This window comes from Aquarana catesbeiana, linkage group LG08, assembly GCF_042186555.1.
Source record: "Aquarana catesbeiana isolate 2022-GZ linkage group LG08, ASM4218655v1, whole genome shotgun sequence".
Classification (NCBI taxonomy): domain Eukaryota; kingdom Metazoa; phylum Chordata; class Amphibia; order Anura; family Ranidae; genus Aquarana; species Aquarana catesbeiana.
Window position 1 is genome coordinate 208,805,501 of NC_133331.1, and position 21,245 is coordinate 208,826,745.

Here is a 21,245-nt window from a genome sequence, read left to right on the forward strand (position 1 = left end):
TGCCACGTCGCCTGCCACCAGATGCGGATTGTCACTTGCCACGTCACCTGCCACCAGATGAGGATTGTCACTTGCCACGTCACCTGCCACACGTTGTGGATTGTCACGTGCCATGTCGCCTGCCGCCAGATGCGGATTGTCACTTGCCACGTCACCTGCTCCCAGGTTTTTACTTTTTTGGATTTTTACTTGCCTGCTACAATTGTCACTTTCTGTGTCATTTTCCTGCTATGTCCCAGAGAGTCAGGCAGCAGATTACCAGTCAGGCAGCAGAGGGATGATGTAATCTCTCTGCTGCCTGCACAGTGAGGGCGGAACTGCGGGGATGCAGGGAGGGCTGTGAGAGATGATGTCAGCTCTCTGCTTCCCAGCCCGCTGGCTCCCTAATTGGCCAGCAGCCTGCCTACTCACCGACCGGGCCGTCCGCTCTCTCAGAGTCAGACTCTCACCCTCCCGCTCACAGACCGAGCTGCCCGCTCTCTCAGACTCTCACCCGCCCGCTCACAGACCAAGCCGCCCAGCCCGCTCGCTCTCTCAACCGCAAAGCCAGCTGCCCGCGCTCTCACCCACATTCTCGGAGGGGGCAATTGCCCTGTTGCCCCCCCTTGATCCTCCCCTGGTGAGGAGGCAATATGTTGCTACCTCACCACCTGATTTAACCCAATAATTGCCATATGATGGCCAAACTACATAATTCTTTTTCACAGCACCATCCACTAAAAGCAACATGCTGTTTAACCAGTTTTTTCAGTGCTGCCAGTCAGTGCCCCCTATTAGTGCCCCCTATCAGTGACCATCAGTGCCACCTATCAGTGACCATCAGTGAAGGAGAATAACTACTTATTTACAAAATTTAATAATAGAAGCTAAGCAAAACTTTTTTTTGTCAGTCTTTTTTATTTGGTTAGAAAAAATAAAAACCCCAGTGGTGATTAAATACCACCAAAAGAAAGCTCTATCGGTGTGAAAAAAATATATAAAAATGTTATTTGGGTACAGTGTTGCATGACTGCGCAATTGTCATTCAAAGTGCGACAACACTGAAAGCTGAAAATTGGCCTGGGCAGGATAGGGGTGAAAGTGCCCAGTAGGCAAGTGGTTAAGCACACCAACATAGCATAAAGATGATATTGTGCCCAAAAAGCTGCTGTTGTGCCCATAAAGATGCTATTGTGCCCACCTGGAATTTAAGAACTCCACTGGCTTAAGCCAATGCTGGACCATGCAGATTTAGTTTTTTTTTGTAATTGATCAATAGCCTAATTGTACAGTATGCTCAGATCTCCACGGCAAAACCAGGTACATTCTCCGCCCCAAAACGTGCCAAATGTGGCAGTGGAAGGGGGGAGGTTTATCACGCTTTATGTGATAAAGCCCCTCCCCTTCATGAAATTGTCAAAAACGGCCAGAGCATGGGTCGACCTTAAAATGACGCCCCCCCCCCCCTGAAAAAAGTTTTGCGGACGCCCATGATCGCAGAAGAGGGCGTGATAGGTGTGTTCACCACTCTGGACCATACTTCCCTAATTACATTACCACCTTCCACCCATTTTCTATACAATCTGACCTCCTTTAGATCTCCCATCAGCTTTGTAGTACAAGGGCCTGTCTGATTTGATACATATTGAAAGGATTGTTCAGGTATTACATAGTTACATAGTGTATCTTCCTATTCCATAGTTCTGGTAAATTGAAAGGGTATTGTACAGAGATTGTACAATCAGATTGCATAGTGTACGGCCATCTTTATACAAGTGCATAGGAGCAATTGGACGGAGACACTCAGTTGTCAGGTCCCATTCACATCTCCACATAGCCAAAAATTCACATTCCCGCATGTGTTTTATTTATTTTTTTCAATCAGCATTTTCAATTGTCACACATAGGGTAACCCATTCCCTTGAATGGGCTGCCCTACGCATGACAATCACCCCAGAGAAACTCCAGAACTTTTTTGGAGCAGAGCATGGTGCTTTGCCACAGTTTTTGGTGTGTTTGCTGTACTTGGGGAGCCTTTAACTTGTAATGACAACAAAAACAAGATGCACATTTGCAGTGTTTCTGAGATGCATGGCAAAGCATGCATTTCCTGTGTGATTTGCCATGCTTTTGGAAACACACAGATGTGAATGAAGCCTCATTGTTCTTGTGTAAACATACCAATTGCACTTTCAGGCCTCATTCACACCTAGGGGTAGTGGGAGTGCATGTTTTTGGCTAATATTTCCAGTGACACACATAGGGCAGTCCATTTAATCCAATGGGCTGCACTACACATTGCAAAGTAGCTAATGGGATATTTTGGCATGGTGCAAGTTGTATTTTTTTAATGTGCATTTTGCTGCATTTGCTACCCATTTTCAAAATGTGTGTTTGCTTCTGTGTTTGGTGTGCCAATGAATGACACTGGAAGTGCAACGAGGCAATTTTAGGTGTATAAATGTGGCCATGCACTATACAATCTGATTGTACAATCTCGTTTAGATTTACCAAAACTACATATAATAGAGGGACACACCATCTATCCAATTACTCTGTGTCCAATCAGGCAGTGTCTTCCTGTGTCTTACTGGTTTCTCTGTCCCAAATCTACATATCAGCAAGTAATAAAGCTTTCTAAGAAATACAGCCAGGGCTAAGGTAAGGCCTTGTTCTCAAAATCAAAGAAAGCCTGTTTTTTTTTTCCTTTTTTTTTGCAACTGAGGTACATTGGTACATTAATGGTATATTGATACATAGGGGGGCTGGATAAAAAAAAAAGGTGAACTTAGCCTTTAATGCATTAGAAGTGCACCAGATGCCATGTGTTGTTGTTGAAAAGAGAGTATCAAAAATCATAGGACATTGCATCACTTGCTGTTAGTGATGATATGAGTGATCATAAGTGTTTGTTTTACTAGCCACTTCTAACCACTTCCAACCAAACTTTCCCAAAAGGGGAAAAAAATTAGACCAACACTGGATTTTTTTCTTGCATGTTGGCTTTTTGGGAAAAAAACATTAGTCCAAATTATATCAAAGACCTTAATTTAATATAAAATTGTTAATACTTGACATAAATAATAGCTTATTTCAGTTCAAATAAACTTTTAAGTTAAAGTCCATCCCAAGCTACCATCTCATGCTCTTCCCCACCCCTCATGGAGGCCCTTCAGGAAAAATGTTATGCATTTTGTTTTTCAATATATACAGTGTTGTTAGGATGGTCACATGGTGCTGTCTGGTCCTCTTTTGGCTCTGGATTAAAGGTGAATAATGCAGCCTGAGGCTCTAATTGGCTTCAAAAAAGGGTGGGCTCGGGGCGCAGAGCACTGCACCCTGAGCTCACCCAGTTGTGTGACATTAGAGAATTAATATCCGCTATTGTCTTGCTGATTCTCCTACTAGCCAATCAGGAAGCAGGTCTTAAAACCTGATTGGCCGAGAGGAGAAGCAATCGTATTGGCCGCCGAGGAAGAGAAGACGCAGAGTGAAGCCATTGTGAAGCTGGGGAGGAGGAGACGCAGGGTGAAGCAGAGAAGGAGGAGACGCAGGTTGAAGCCACCGAGGAAGAAGCGCTGCCCACGACCTAGATGGGGTAAGTATGGGGCTGGTGGGCTGACGAGTGACCGACGGGGGTGGGGGGTTTGAATGTTCGACCGACCGAACATCAGGAACATCAGGGCATGTGTCAGCATTACCATATCACATTATTGTTTTGAGTAAAGTAAAGCACCCTTTTCTTAGGTATTATAAAAACACTGTCTTCCTTCACCTAGACTAAGATCAACTTGGTTTCTGGCTAACACGAATACTGTAGGTGTTTCATGTCACTAAACGTCTATATAGAAGCTATTGTTTTTAATTAGGCACACTCTAAATCCTAATATAGGTTCTAACCTCTCTGCTCTCTGAAAATTCTAAAATGTTTCTTTTGCTGATGTTGTCCATGTCCTCTGATAGCCTCTCATGTCCTAATCTGCAGGATACCTGCCTTAATGACATTGATCTAGGACAAATAATATGTCTTCTGTTTTAAAGGAATTATAAGTATGTCATAAACCAGATGTGACCAGAACTGTGTAACTGCGACAGAGTGAACCAGACATAAATAGGTGAAAGTAAGTTTATTAAGGGAAATGCATATGTGAACACACCACCAATACAGAGTGAACAACCAAACAATCAGTGATATAAAACCAACCAGCATATGTAGCAAGAGGGAGTACCAGAATCGTAGTCAAGCCAGGCCAGGGTCATAAACAGGGAATCAGTAGATGGGAAGGGAGATAAACAGGACAAGAGAGGATGGATGGATCACAGGAGGGACGGGTCAGGTACAAGGCTCAGAGTCCAGGGTTCAGGTAACGGACAGGAAACAGGATAAACAGGTTCCAGGAATCAGGCTTCAGGTTCAGGCTATGGAATCAGGAATCAGGGCTCAAGGAACAATACCAGGGCAACATAAGTGTGCAATTGCCGGGTATTTATACTACAGTTCTGCTAATTAAAGTCAGGAATACTGTCTGCAGAGGGGAATACCTGCTCCATACTGTCAGGATTCCTCCTCTGGTGAACGCCAGTACTGCGGCCCAAAGGTGATAGAATACTTGCAGGAAAGAGCTCTTCTGACAGCTCCGAACTGCCAGGAGACACCTGCTGGTGGACCTCAGTACTGCATGCCAAATGATCGATATCACCAGCGGGGGAGACCTTTCCTGACAGTACCCCCCCTCGAAGGGGCGACCTCCGGACACTCCAACTAGCTGTTGCTGGGGAAAGTCCATGGTGTCCGGCCAGGCAGCGGGCACCTCAAGCTGGGCAGCAAGCAATGGCACATCAGGCTGGGCAGCGGACAGGAACACACCAGGCTGGGCAGCGGACAGGAACACACCAGGCTGGGCAGCAGACAGGAACACACCAGGCTGGGCAGCAGACAGAAACACACCAGGCTGGGCAGCAGACAGAAACACACCAGGCTGGGCAGCAGACAGAAACACACCAGGCTGGGCAGCAGACAGAAACACACCAGGCTGGGCAGCAGACAGAAACACACCAGGCTGGGCAGCAGACAGAAACAAACCAGGCTGGGCAGCAGACAGGAACACACCAGGCTGGGCAGCAGACAGGAACACACCAGGCTGGGCAGCAGACAGGAACACACCAGGCTGGGCAGCAGACAGGAACACACCAGGCTGGGCAGCAGACAGGAACACTTCCAGCTGGGCAGCAGGCACGGGCACTTCAGGTTGGGCAGCAGACAGGGGCACTTCAAGCTGGGCAGCAGACAGGGGCACTTCCAGCTGGCCAGCAGGCAGTGGGCACTTCAAGCTGGGCAGTGGGCACATCAGGCTGGAGAGCGGGCACATCAGGCTGGAGAGCAGGCTCATCAAGCTGGAAAGTAGGCACTGGCACCTCCGGCTGGAACACTGGCACCTCCGGCTGGAACACTGGCACCGAGACTTTGGGCTGGAAGGCAGGCATCAAGACATCAGACTGGAAAGCGGGCACATCAGACTGGAAAGTGGAGACATCAAGCTGGAAGGCAGGCACTGATACATCAGGCTGGAAGACAGGCACCGAGACATCAGGCTGGAAGGCGGACACATCTGACTGGAAGGTAGGCACGTCAGGCTGGAAGGCAGGTACATCAGGCTGGAAGGCAGGCACCGAGACATCAGACTGGAAAGTGGAGACATCAAGCTGGAAGGCAGGCACCAAGACATCCGGCTGGAAGGCAGGCACCGATACATCAGACTGGAAAGTGGAGACATCAAGCTGGAAGGCAGGCACCGAGACATCCGGCTGGAAGGCAGGCACCGATACATCAGGCTGGAAGGCAGGCACCGAGACATCAGACTGGAAAGTGGAGACATCAAGCTGGAAGGCGGGCACCGAGACATCCGGCTGGAAGGCAGGCACCGAGACATCCGGCTGGAAGGCAGGCACCGAGACATCAGGCTGGAAGGCAGGCACCGAGACATCAGGCTGGAAGGCAGGCCCCGAGATGTCAGACTGGGTTGGATTAGCTGGTGCGGACGCAGGTTGGGTTACTGGCAGGATCGTCTTGGTTGGAAACAACTTTCGTTTTTTCTTTGGCTTAGCCACTGAAGCTCTGTAGGTAAGGGGTGCAGCAGACTGGAAAGGATTGGGATATGGTAGAAAAGAGGTAACAGTAGCTGGGGGAAGTTCCTGTGGGTTTGTAGGCAGCTGAGAAGAGGCAGGTGGGTTGAATGCAGGATAGGTACAGGGAGCAGAGACTGGATATGAGTATTTGGTTGGCAGCAGCGTATACTGAGCTGCAACTGCGGTTGACTTGGGTGATGGGGAAACATACATTTGGGTAGGCTGGTGTTTGGTGGCAGAGGTGGTTTGTTTGGCTGGAGCTGCTTGCACCATGTCAGACCATGCTGAAGGTATAGTTTGAACAAACTGTGCTTTTAAATCTCCCTGTCTAACAAAAGACTGGCAAGACACAATGCACTCCGCAATCACCTGTGGGGAACAGGCTGAATAGTGCTCACAAAAATCGGCTGGATCATCTTCAAAAAGCCATACTAGGGATACAACCTGATTCATATCAAAAGGAGGAGTGAAATCATCACGGCCCTCTGGAATACAGGGCAGGGCCAGCTCAGTACATAGATTGATCAAAGGCTGCACCTCCCCAAACAATATATAACCCTGATCCACCAGGGAGTGAGCCAAACGTATAGTGGCAAACAACTGGTCACTAGACCATCCTTTCAAAGCCTGGCGGCAATAATCACTACTTTCAGATGCCAGCAGAGAAAAATAAATAACCTCATCGGCATTCATGTTTGCAACCAACTGAATCAAAATGGTTCCCCTGTGCAGCCACTTCTGGTCAGGGATGGCCCTGGTATTCTGTCATAAACCAGATGTGACCAGAACTGTGTGACTGTGACAGAGTGAACCAGACATAAATAGGTGAAAGTAAGTTTATTAAGGAAAATGCATATGTGAACACACCACCAATACAGAGTGAACAACCAAACAATCGGTGATATAAAACCAACCAGCATGTAGCAAGAGGGAGTACCAGAATCGTAGTCAAGCCAGGCCGGGGTCATAAACAGGGAATCAGTAGCTGGGAAGGGAGATAAACAGGACAAGAGAGGATGGATGGATCACAGGAGGGATGAGTCAGGTACAAGGCTCAGGGTCCAGGGTCCAGGGTTCAGGTAACGGACAGGAAACAGGATAAACAGGTTCCAGGAATCAGGCTTCAGGTTCAGGCTACGGAATCAGGAATCAGGGCTCAAGGAACAATACCAGGGCAACATAAGTGTGCAATTGCCGGGTATTTATACTACAGTTCTGCTAATTAAAGTCAGGTGACACCTGTCTGCAGAGGGGAATACCTGCTCCATACTGCCAGGATTCCTCCGTTGGTGGACGCCAGTATTGCGGCCCAAAGGTGGTAGAATACTTGCAGGAAAGAGCTCTTCTGACAGCTCCGAACTGCCAGGAGACACCTGCTGGTGGACCTCAGTACTGCATGCCAAATGATCGATATCACCAGCGGAGGAGACCTTTCCTGACAAAGTACCCGGATATTTTTTCAAACATATTTTAAAAAGCATGTCTTTTTAATGACTTCAAAAATGTTCCTTTATAGTCCACTAAATAAGTCTTTTTACCTGTTGTAAACTGCTATAAAACACGAAGATCAGAGTAGTAAGGAAGGATATACTAGCACTTTGGTTTGAATATGATAACATCATCTCCTGGGGCTAGGGATTGGTCTTTACATACCCAAAGGCATACTTTTAATGTATGGGGATATTTTTTTTTAAATAAAGATTATACTTAAATATTTTATAATCTTTTCTTTTGGGATCTCATATAGCCTCACAGCCATTGACATTTCCCTCCATACACTTACTTTTAATAGGCACAATGAGGACCCAGAGATTTGCTATGGTAAGATTGCAACAATTAGGCTAGTACACGCTGGCCAAATGTTATGTGTACAGCACCCTGTCTGACAGAAGCTGGCCTAACATCCGGCTTCTGTCAAACGGGCATGCTGGAAAACCAGCAGTCGATGGGCATTCGATCAGCACTGGCAGCCAAGTTGATAAGAGAAATGGGTCTAAAATTTGATATATCATAAAGTTCCCTACCTGGCTTTGGAAATGCATTGAAAAATGCAACAATATCTCTGGGCCTAGGCGATACCCCTTCTTAAGATAATTAAATAGTGAACAAAGGTGTGGAACCAAAAGGCCCATGAGTTTCTAATAATAAACATTGTAAAAAACATCTGGCCCTGGTGTTGACATCTTTTTTTAACAGTTTAAAGACATTAAGAATTATGACTACAGAAAAAAATCATTGTCCAGAGATTCCACATGTTCCTGTTTAATATGTGGAACGTTTAAAGACTGAAAAAAATGTATCTAATTCTGCTTCACTCACCTGAGGTGGTTGTTACTATATCTTGAATGAATTGAGTTGAATGCTGAAAAAACAATCTTGAAGAAGCAATTTAGGATTCTGCAAGATAATGCCTGAGGATAACCTAATTTTTGGGATAGTAGTCAGATTTGACTTACAAGCCAGCAGAATTCCTGAATTATCTCGCTGAATAAAATAGCAATGTTTACACCACATCACTCCTTAAAGTACACTCTTCATGCATTGAGAGACAGAGGTTTAACTCTATGTGCAAAGACTCAATATACAATCTTGTGTCCTCACCAAGGTTTTATTTGAGTTCTCCGAGAAACTGCTTAAAAACCTTAGATTTGGTTTCTATCAAAGCATCATTTTTTTTTTTATTTAGATGCTAATCATATAGTAGCTTTATCTGCAGACCAGTCTATTTAAGCAAAAACATTTTTTTGTAATTGAAAAAGTAATTGCGAAAGTTCTCATTTGGACTCCTTTAGTCGCTGGTTTCGGACACATGCCGATCCCGATCAATAAAATCATGATGGGATCATGGTCAGACAAAGAAGAGGCCAATGTCCAAGCACTAGACACCATGGGGATCATTTGGGAAGGCATAAAAAAGTGATCCATTTGGAGGGGATTTTTTTCCTTCCACATACTAACTAGATCCAAATAATAAAGCAAGTCAGCTGACTTATGGCTAGCTTTTGGTGGATATTTTTATATATATATATATATATATATATATATATATATATATATATATATATACAGTATTTCTAGAGGATTTATCCATAATTTGATCCAAAGCCATGTTGGAATCTCTGGCAATGATTATGGTCCCCAAGTAGGGAGGTAGCAGCACAGCAAATAAAAGTTGGAAGGAAAAAACACAAATTTGGTACATAACAATTAATGATGGTAACAGGCCTACAAGTTTCCTACCGCTATAATATATGCCTAACTCCAGTTTTATGTTACTTTAAGTACCGTAGTTTGTTTGGGTTAAGCTAGCCCAAATGAACAATTTCCTTTGCTTATTGCTGCACTTACTGTCAGCACAGTATAAACTGAATGTAGCATCAGTTACATACAGTATAAAGCACTGTGTTCTGGCAGCAGCACCAGAGGCATAACTATAACCTTCAGGGCCCCAGTGCAAGAAACCATGAAGGGCCCCTGACACGTAGTACGATGGGGGGGGGGGGTATTGTGAAAGGATGGTGGCAGTATGACGGGGTATTTTGACAGGAGTAGGGATGAGCTTCGAACATTGGCTGTTCGCCAGTTCGCCGAATAGCGAACAATTTGGGGTGTTCGCTGCAAATTCAAAAGCCGCGGAACACCCTTTATAAGTCTATGGGAGAAATCAAAAGTGCTAATTTTAAAGGCTTATATGCATGGTATTGTCATAGTATTGTCATAGTGTTTGGGGACCTGGGTCTTGCCCCAGGGGACATGGATCAATGCAAAAAAAAAGTTTTAAAAATGGCCGTTTTGATTTTAATAATGCTTAAAGTGAAACAATAAAAGTGTAATATTCCTTTAAATTTCATACCTGGGGGGTGTCTATAGTATGTCTGTAAAGGGGCGCATTTTTCCCGTGTTTAGAACAGTCTGACAGCAAAATGACATTTCAAAGGTAAAAAGTCATTTAAAACTAGTCGCGGCTATTAATGAATTGTCGGTCCGACAATACACATAAAAGTTCATTGATAAAAATAGAATGGGATTTACGTAACGGGTGACCCCGCCCCCCCTCTGACGTCACATAGCTATTGCTAATTATTAGGGCCTGTTTACATCGGAAAACACTGAAAAGCACCACAACACACCTTATCAACTCTCTTGCATTGCAGCGTAGTTCAGTGAAACACACAACAACAAAGGTTCATATTGGGCATCCAAATCAAATGAAAAAATGTTTTGGCTAGTTAGTGTTCCATTTAAACAAGATAATATAATATACTGATTTTTGTTTTTTTTTGTTCTTTGTTTTTTTTTTTAACACAGAGCTAATCTTAACGTATTACAGAAAATATAGACATGTAACTATTTTATGATAAATAACTTTTGATGATGAATTCTATTACTTGCTCTTATTGTTTCAAATAAATATTTGATTAACTGATCATGCTGTCATGCTCTAGTATACCACTTACATTTCTTGGAATTCTTTTTATGCAAGTCTGTTATTTTGTAATGACATTAGTCAGAGCCCTCAAAGACACTTACAGAAGGGTGTTGCCAAAGAAGTGACTGATAAGGGAGCAATAAAAGGTTAACTTGTCCATGATGAGTTTCTTAGTAGATAGGTAGATAATTTGTTCATCTTAGACAGCATTGTTCATCTTAGACAGGTAGCGTATATCTTTTTTTGATACATCAACATTTTATGCACAAAATATTATTTGCTGCTTTTAAAATATTGTCAAATGCACTATATGACCTTTCTTGTTTTTAACATTGCAGACAATACTATTCAATAATGACTCACACGGAATGCTATTTTCTTTATAGGTTGACCAAATGGTATACCATGGGGAGTTTTTCTGCTTCTTTGCTGCAGTTACTTTAGCAGTATGCCGAGCCCAATTCTCTGATAAGTGTGCGGGAGCTCCCGGAATTCCCGGTACCCCAGGACAGAATGGTCTTCCAGGAAGGGATGGAAGAGACGGCATGAGGGGAGAATCGGGTTTACCTGGTATGAATATTTTTATTATTATAATAATGTGACATATGACTCTTCATTACATTGAGAATCAGCAGAATAATGTTTCATAGTTATAAATAGCAGGACAGCATGTCCCTTAGTTGACGAGTGAATATATGCCAATATATAACTTGTGGAATGGAAGTTAATCATACATAGAAGGTAAGTATATTTGCATAATGCCTTTGCCCATAGACCTACACTTATAGTACAGTAAATAGGTTTGTTTGTTCAGAAAATCATAAAAAGCATTTATGTATATTTACATGAACATGAATGCCCATTAGCCATGCACCTTCATTCATAAATAGTGGGGTTGATTTACTAAAGGCAAATATATTTTGCAAGTGCAGTTGCTCCATAGCGTTGTAAATGAGGTGAAGCTTCATGTTCCAAAGATATATACAATAACATGCTAGGAAATGTAGAAAAAGAAAATTGGATGGTGGAAGTCATCAGGGTTCTCCTCATTTACTAAGCTCTAGAGCAACTGAACTTTGCAGAGTGCAGTCTAATTGCCTTTAGTAAATTAACCCCCAATGTCTGTTTAAGACACCTAAAGAACGATCCCATCCCAGTAATTTAGTTTGTTCAGTTAATCTTTTGTAAATGTGAATATCATGTCATTTGTAGCCAATGCATAGCTATATCCCGTGGTCTTGGGGTTTATGCTTGAAATCTTAAATTTAGCTTCTTCATTAGCTCCTTCAAAATCTATGCTGAGAAGTTTTAACATTTGCTTCATATAATAGTTTAATATTCAAAAGCTCTAACCACTAGGCCAGAAAGTACCTATCCTTTAGGTTACGAAGCAATATATGATATAATTAAATAGTCTCTGTTGCAAAAACCATTTATCCAAAAAGTCACATAAGCCAGTAAGATGACAATTTAATCAAAAAGATTGCAAATTATTTCCTGCAGCAGTCACTCACAACAGTCCCTTTAAATGTATTAACTCCAAGAGTACCTTTTATTGCTCTCTGCCTCCTCCAAATCCCCAGATTGCTTTTTTGGCTGCTGGGTACGGACTTCCTGTTAGTGGGGGGGCTACATTTGTTTTCCATGGCCCCACTATAACCACCCTCTCTTGCTTGTTGTAGAGCTGGAATAGGGACTACGGACTATGGGATTTGTAGTGTGCATAGAGAAGTGAACATAACTGTAACTAAGGTACACTACTCCTTTCAACGAAACATAATTGAGGGGTAAAATGAAAAGTTCATGCACTCACTAAGGATTTTACAAGGAGGTACAAAAACACAGAAAGAAACATTTTCATGAAAAATACATTACATGGCCAGTAATGCCCCGTACACACGGTCGGATTTTCCGACGGAAAATGTGTGATAGGACCTTGTTGTCGGAAATTCCGATCGTGTGTACACAAATCTGACGCACAAAGTGCCACGCATGCTCAGAATAAATAAAGAGATGAAAGCTATTGGCCACTGCCACGTTTATAGTCCCGATGTACGTGTTTTACATCACCGCGTTCAGAACGATCGGATTTTCCGACAACTTTGTGTGACCGTGTGTATGCAGGACAAGTTTGAGCCAACATCCGTCGGAAAAAATCCTAGGATTTTGTTGTCGGAATCCGATCAATGTCCGACCGTGTGTACGGGGCATAAGTGGTAGATGTGTTATTTTTGTAGAATAAGATTATAATTTAAGCAGCCCATAGATAATTGTGGAATCCCTCCCGCAGCCTCATTGTGTTCTGCCAGCAGGGAGCCGTCCCTACCAGCAGAATACAATGAATGTTGCTGGTGGCTATAGGCACCGTCAGGGATTGCATGCAAAAAATCTGACACACTAATTGTACTGGATTGAATTGATGGATTGACTTCAGTACAACCAGCCTGCCCATAGATGAATCAAATCTTGGTTGTTCCCTGCTAAACTGACTGAGATCCAATCCATCTATGGCTGCCTAATGTTTAAACTCTAACTGATAATTTGCCTTTCAGGACCAATGGGTCCTCCAGGAGGACAACAAGGACCACCAGGAAGAGATGGTCTTCCAGGCCCATTGGGACCACCTGGTTTACCAGGAGAAAAAGGAGAAACTGGAGAAATTGGGTTTCCAGGTAAATAAATGCCAGCATATATATTCTGTTTTATGTTTGTAAATGATTATTGCTCAGCTAAATAAATATTTTTTAAATAGTGTGAAACTTTTCCATATACAGTAATTTTCCTTTTACTTTGTTTTGTTAAAGCTGGACTCCAGGCAAACAGCTAAAACATAGCAGAACCATTTATAAATGTGAACTGTTTTAACTGTCAAAATGTAAAAGCTAAGTTTACCTTTGAAATATGTTACACCCGTATTTGGGGTTGTGAGGAAGAGTCCTTGTCCTCATCAACTTGGAGACAAGATGCTTTTCCAAGGGGGTCCCTCCTGACAAGGTACTCTCCTCATGTTGAGGACATGTAGCCTTGTATGGCTTGTGGGGGGGGAGGGGGACATGCTCATTTTCCCCCTTTTCCAGGCTGATGAGAGTTTGGTATGCATTTTGGCAGGGATCTCACACCATTTTTTGTTTTCTTTTGCATGGTTGTACCCTTTTACAATCCATAATTGGCCCATAATAGACCCTGTTATTTACAAATCACTTCTGATTTCCTGTTTTTGTAAAAGATTCCATGGGGCCCCCTCAAAGATCCCCCAAACATATATCAGACCCAAATTTTATGTTGCACTAAACTTTCTATCCAACCTCTATATTACTGCATTTCAGTGGCATAACTAGAACCTTCAGGGCCCCGGTACAAGAAACTATGAAGGGCTCCCCTGATCCTCAGCTGGGGCCCTTCCCTCCGAGCCTGGTGACAGAACACCAGGGCTCGGTCACAAGCATGACCTTTGTGACCCTGGTAGTTCTGCCACTGGTGTCAGTGTTTTTTTTTTCCAATTTTTTAGGAGCCCCATTGGGGGGGCTTTGGTGGGATATCAGGGGTCTAAACAGACCTCTGATGCTCCACCTTTGAGACAGAGAAAGGAGATTGAAGACACAGCCCTCAGTCTCCTTCTCTGCAGCCACAGCTGCACTGAATGAATGGGCCGGAATAGCTCTGTCCAGAGATTTTACAAACTGAAGCATAGTAAACAGTTTACTATGTTTACACATAGTAAACACAAATCGGTACACCGACTTATTCATTCAGACAAGGAGGGGGACGGTAAATGACACATTTACCGGCCCCTTCCCCGCTCTCCATCCTGACAGAGGAACGAGGGAGGGTGGGGGCGGGGGATGGAGAGCACACAGGGGGGCAGCAGAAAGACACAACACAAATCTCCTGCACTTGGGTAGTGGGTTTAGGAATGTGTGGTGCAGACAATTCTTTATAATGTCAATGGTCTTGCTGCCCTCCTCAGAACAATAGGTGTTCTTGGAACTGTAAAATATTAGGAAAAAGGAGGGCAGCAACCTAGAGCAACCTTTTGGCTCTGAGGAAGAGGGTCCTCCCTCGAAAAGTGTTAGCAATTCTAATACTGCCTGGTCTCCTAGCATTACCGGTCCCTCACAACAGACCTGAGAAACACTGTTCGCATTTGCATTTGTCGTGATATGTCTATTTACTACATCTGTATGTGAGTATAACCATTGCTGCGCCCACCCCCTTTTTTTTAAAAAGACATTTCCTAGTAAGCCCCCCAATTAAAAGTAAAGACGGCATGAAGAAAACCTAGACAAATCTACTAAAACTAATGTCACTTTAAATCCAGTAGCATGTAGGGCAGCGTATAGAGGTCAGAAGTAGGCAGGGGCATAACTAGAAATCACAGGGCCCCATAGCAAAATGTTGTATGGGCCCCCCCTGCAAACCGCCCCCCCCCCCCCTTGCAAACCGCCCCCTCCACAAAAAAAAGAACTAATGCCACTGAACAACAGATTACCGCACCCATGCGGCACAGTGCCCAGGCAACAGCTTATATTAATTTTGAACAACAAAGTATGCAGTATACTGTATGCAGCCCCTAAAGGACACACATTGCTGACCTCCAGCCTTCTAACCAATTTCTGTTCTGTTATATAAAATGAAATAGTTCAACTCACCATAATGCAGAATCAGTGGGAGCCCTGAGCGTGTCACTTGCCACCGTCGCCTGCCACCAGATGCAACTTGTCACGGAATGTCACCTGCCACATCGCCCGCCACACGTTGCGGATTGTCCACTTGCCACGTCGCCTGCCACCAGATGCAGATTGTCACTTGTCACATGTTGCAGAATGTCACCTGCCACATGTTACCGATTGTCCACTTGCCACATCCCGGATTGTCACTTGTCACGTCACCTGCCACACATTACTGATTGTCACTTGCCACGGCCCAGATTGTTACTTGCCACACATTAGATTGTCACTTGCCACGTCACCTGCCACACATTACGGATTGTCACTTTCCGGATTGTCACTTGCCACACATTACGGATTGTCACTTGCCACATCGCCTGCCACGTGTTACAGATTGTCACTTGCCACATTACCTGCCATACATTACAGATTGTCACTTGCCACGTAACCTGCCACACATTACGGATAGTCACTTGCCACGTCACCTGCCACACATTACGGATTGTCACTTGCCACGTCCCGGATTGTCACTTGCCACACATTACGGATCGTCACTTGCTGCCACGTCCCGGATTGTCACTTGCCACTTCACCTGTCACACATTACGGATTGTCACTTGCTGTGTCACTTTCATGCTGTGTCCCAGAGTGAGGCAGCAGAGAGATAAGATCATCTCTCTGCTTCTCGAGGCTGCCTGCACAGTGAGGGGGGGAACTGCACTGCTGGGATGCAGGGAGGGCGCCGGACGGTGAGAGATGATGTCATCTCTATGCACCCCCGGCTGCCAGCTCCCTGATTGGCCAGCCAGCTCACACACGAGCCGAGCCGCCCAGCTGACTCACCGCCTGACAGCCCTCGGAGCCGCCTGCGCTCTCACCGCGGACCCGCGGAGCCGCCCGCTCTCACCCGCGGGCCCGCAAAGCCGCCCGCTCTCGCCCGCAAAGCCGCCCGCTGTCACCTGCGGAGCCACCTGTCCTCACCGGGTCCGGGCCCCTAACAGCTGCGGGCCCCATAGCGGGCGCGTGTGTCGCTATGGCGGTAGTTCCGCCACTGGAAGTTGGTAGGGCAGTGCACAGTGGTCAGTAGTATGTAAGGCAGTGTACAGAGTTAAGTAGTCGGTAAGGCAGTGTACAGAGGTCAGTAGTATGTAGGGCAGTGTACAGAGGTCAGTAGTAGGTAGGGAAGTGTAAAGAGGTCAGTAGTATGTAAGGCAGGGTACGTAAGGCAGGGTACAGAGGTCAGTAGTAGGTAGGGCAGTGTACAGAGGTCAGTAGTATGTAGGGCAGTGTACAGAGGTCAGTAGTAGGTAGGGAAGTGTACAGAGGTCAGTAGTATGTAGGGCAGTGTACAGAGGTCAGTAGTATGTAGGGCAGTGTACAGAGGTCAGTAATAGGTAGGGCAGTGTACAGAGGTCAGTAGTAGGTAGGGAAGTGTACAGAGGTCAGTAGTATGTAGGGCAGTGTACAGAGGTCAGTAGAATGTAGGGCAGCGTATAGAGGTCAGCGTACAGAGGTAGGGAAGCATACAGAGGTCAGTAGTAGGTAGTACTGGGGTCAGGAGGGCAAGGTAAAGGGGGGTCAGGGGGGCACGGTGCAAGGGAGTCAGGAGAGCTCAGTACTGAAAGCTTAGGAGGGTACAGTGGGATCAAGACAGCTGGGCATGGTGCTGGGGCATTAGAAGGACTGGAGTGTCAGGAGGGCATGGTGCTGGGGCATTAGAAGGGCTGGTGTGTCAGGAGGGCATGTTGCTGAGGCATCAGGTGTGCTGGGTGTCAAGAGGGTATTATGGGGGCTGGGTGTCAGGAGGGCTTTAGGAGGGTTGGGTGTCAGGAGGGCATGAGGGAGGTGGGTGTCAGGAGGGCATCGGGGGTGAATGTGCAGGAGGGCATCAGGGGAGTGGGTGTCAGGAGGGCATCGGGGATGGGTGTGCAGGAGGGCATCGGGGGGGTGGGTGTCAGGAGGGCTAGGTGTCAGGAGGGCATCAGGGGGGTGGGTGTCAGGAGGGCATCGGGGGGTGGGTGTCAGGAGGGATAGGTGTCAGGAGGGCATCAGGGGGGTGGGTGTCAGGAGGGCATCAGGAGGGTGGGTGTCAGGAGGGCTGAGGTGTCAGGAGGGCTGGAGTGTATGGAGAGCACAGACGTTTTTTTTTTTTTTTTTTATGCAGAGTGGCGCAGGTAAGGTGCAGTTAAATACCAATATGTCCTGAATGATTTTCGCTCTCACCTTCCAACCTGATATCACCCACACCCTTGGATCAGGGAGGAGGGCCGGTGGGGATGACCGCGGAAGAGCATGAGGAATGGGTCGCAATTGTGATCCCTGTAGGTACGCCTCTGCTGCATTTGTTATTTTGAAACGCCAATATTAAAAAAAAAAGAGTTTAAAAAGTATGGTTTAGCCAATCATTTTCTGCATATTATATTGTTGTGGTCTGTGTAACTGGGGCTGTAGCAGGAACGTGTCATTCGTTTGCATACTGTGTACTAAGAAGCTTCCCTCTTTATTGTTTCAGAAACTTGGGAGGGGCATACATTAGTAGAATTTTGTTAGTAAATGTTAATTGTAGGAACATTCATTTGATGTGATACATGAAAATGATATGCATTGTGTACACAGTTTAATCTATGATAATGTTAATTTTTTTATCATTGTCAGGAACTCCTGCATCACTGGATCCAGAAGTACTTTCTCAGTTAGACAATATAAACAATCGCATCACCAAACTGGAAGGAGGTATATATCATAATTAACTATTTTAACCACTTCAGCCCCAGAAGAATGTACCCCCTTCCTGACCAGAGCACTTTTTGCAATTCGGCACTGCGTCCTTTTCACTGACAATTGCGCGGTCGTGCAACGTTGTACCCAAACAAAATTGATGTCCTTTTTTTCCCACAAATAGAGCTTTCTTTTGGTGGTATTTGATTGCCTCTGCGGTTTTTACTTTTTGTGCTATAAACAAAAAAACAGCGTCAATTTTGAAAAAAATGCATTATTTTTTACTTTTTGTTATAATAAAAATCCCCAAAATATATAAAAAAACACATTTTTCCTCAGTGTAGGACGATATGTATTCTTTTACATATTTTTGGTAAAAAAAATTGCAATAAGCGTATAATGATTGGTTTGCGCAAAAGTTATAGCGTCTACAAAATAGGGGATAGATTTATAGCATTTTTATAATTTTTTTTTTTTTTTACTAGTAATGGTGGCGATCTGCGATTCTTATCATGACTGCGACATTATAGCGGACACATCGGACAATTTTGACAGGTTTTTGGAACCATTGGCATCAATACAGCAATCAGTGCGATTAAAAATGCATTGATTACTGTAAAAATGTCACTGGCAGTGAAGGGGTTAACACTAGGGGGCGGTGAAGGGGTTAACTGTGTTCCCTGGGAGGTGATTCTTACTCAAGGGGGAGGGGACTAATTAGAGGAAGTGACGGATCGTGGTTCCTAGCTAATAGGAACACACGATCTGTCACTCCTGTCACAACAGAACAGGGAAGTGTGTGTTTACACACATTCGTCCCTGTTCTGTGTCTTCTGGTCACGATCGCTCGTGGCCAACGGTCATCGCGACCGTCGGCCATGAGCATCGGCACCCCTGCTGAGCAGCGGGTGCGCGCCTGCTATCTGGACCCAGCAGGCCAACGTACAGTTACACGCAGGGGAGCCAACCTGCCCCAGTAAAACTGCGGCGGCTGGTCCAGAAAGGGTTAAAGACGAAGAAATGAGCATTGTAAACTGTAAAAGTAATAGTAGCTTTGCATGTAGTGTGAATAACGGTTTTATCCCAACAGATAAACTGCCAAGCAGTTACCCCAATACAGTGGCGTCACTAGGGTTGGTGTCACCTGGTGTGGAAAAAATTGCTGTCACCCCCCTCCACCAACTATAGTCCACCTTCAGTCCAGAACCCCCTCTCTCAGTCTAGATCCCCCACTAAATACAGACTCCTCTCTTGCAGTATAGATTCCCCTCCCTCAGTACAGACCCGTTTCCCTCAGTACAGACCCCCCCCTCAGTATAGACACCCCCTCAGTGCAGACCCCCTATATCAGTATAGACCCCCCTCAGTGCAGACCCACAACATCAGTATAGACCCTCCACCATCAATATAGACCCCCTCATTGCAGACTCCCTCCAGTGCAGACCCCCCTCTATCAGTATAGCCCCCCTCAGTGCAGACCCCCTCCAGTGCAGACCCCCTCTATCAGTATAGACCCCCTCAGTGCAGACCCCTCCAGGGCAGACTCCCCTCTATCAGTATAGACCCACTCATTGCAGATCTCCTCCAGTGCAGACCCCCCTCCATGCAGACTCCCTCCAATGCAGATCCCTTCAGCGCAGACCCCCCTCCAGTGCAGACTTCCTCAGTGCAGACCCCCTCCAGTGCAGACCCCCATCTATCAGTATAGCTACCCTCAGTGCAGACTCCCTCCAGTGCAGACCCCCTCTATCAGTATAGATCCCCCTCAGTTGAGATCCCTCAGTGCAGACCCCCTCCAGTGCAGACCCTCCTCCATGCAGACAACCTCCAGTGCAGATCCCCTTAGTGCAGACCCCTCTCCAGTGCAGACCTCCCTCTAACAGTATAGAACCCCTCAGTGCAGCCCCCTTCAGTGCAAACCCCCTCAGTGCAGACCCCCCTCCAGTGCCTACCCTCTCAGTACAGACCCCCTCTGTGCAGATACCCCTCTATCAGTATAGTCCCCTTAGTGCAGACCCCCTCCAGTGTAGACCCCCTCAGTGCAGACCCCTCCAGTGCAGACCCCCCTCCAGTGCAGACCCCCTCAGTGCAGACCCCCCTCTATCAGTATAGACCCCCTCAGTGCAGATCCCCTCCAGTGCAGACCTCCTCAGTGCAGACCCCCTCCAGTGCAGACCCCCTCTATCAGTATAGACCCCCTCCAGTGCAGACCCCCCTCCAGTTCAGATCCCCCTCCAGTGCAGATCCCCTCAGTGCAGACCCCCCTCTATCAGTATAGACCCCCTCAGTGCAGACCCCCTCAGTGCAGATCCCCTCCAGTGCAGACCCCCCTCCAGTGCAGACCCCCCTCCAGTGCAGACCCCCCTCCAGTGCAGACCCCCTCTATCAGTATAGACCCCCTCAGTGCAGACCCCTCCAGGGCAGACCCCCCTCTATCAGTATAGACCCACTCATTGCAGATCCCCCCAGTGCAGACCCCCCTCCATGCAGTCTCCCTCCAGTGCAGATCCCTTCAGCGCAGACCCCCCTTTAGTGCAGACCTCCTCAGTGCAGACCCCCTCCAGTGCAGACCCCCATCTATCAGTATAGCCACCCTCAGTGCAGACTCCCTCCAGTGCAGACCCCCCTCTATCAGTATAGACCCCCTCAGTTGAGACCCCTCAGTGCAGACCCCCTCCAGTGCAGACACCCCTCCATGCAGACAACCTCCAGTGCAGATCCCCTTAGTGCAGACCCCCTCCAGTGCAGACCCCCCTCTATCAGTATAGAACCCCTCAGTGCAGCCCCCCTCCAGTGCCTACCCTCTCAGTACAGACCCCCTCTGTGCAGATTCCCCTCTATCAGTATAGTCCCCTTAGTGCAGACCCCCTCCAGTGCAGACCCCCTTAGTGCAGACCCCTCCAGTGCAGACCCCCCCTCCAGTGCAGACCCCCTCAGTGCAGAACCCCCTCTATCAGTATAGACCCCCTCAGTGCAGATCCCCTCCAGTGCAGACCTCCTCAGTGCAGACCCGCTCCTGTGCAGACCCCCTCTATCAGTATAGACCCCCTCCAGTGCAGACCCTCCTCCAGTGCAGATCCCCCTCCATTGCAAACCCCCCTCTATCACTATAGACCCCCTCATTGCAGACCCCTCAGTGTAGATCCCCTCCAGTGCACACCTCCTCAGTGCAGACCCCCCTCCAGTGCAGACCCCCCTTCAGTGCAGACGCCCTCAATCAGTATAGACCCCCTCCATTGCAGACCTCCCTCCATTGTAGACCCCCTTCAGTGCAAACCCTCCTTCAGGGCAAACCCCCTCTGTGCAGATCCCCCTCTATCAGCATAG

The 21,245-nt window shown here is 46.4% G+C and overlaps 1 protein-coding gene across 1 annotated transcript in view; it reads left to right on the forward strand.

Moving 5' to 3' along the window:
• Nucleotides 1-21,245, forward strand: part of LOC141106725 (uncharacterized) — a 106,709-nt gene that overhangs the window by 79,650 nt on the left and 5,814 nt on the right. Inside the window, exons 12-14 of the mRNA XM_073597660.1 lie at nt 10,921-11,104; nt 13,087-13,206; nt 17,856-17,933. Of these exons, the coding sequence (XP_073453761.1) occupies nt 10,921-11,104; nt 13,087-13,206; nt 17,856-17,933 (382 nt within the window). The remainder of the gene's footprint in view (nt 1-10,920; nt 11,105-13,086; nt 13,207-17,855; nt 17,934-21,245) is intronic.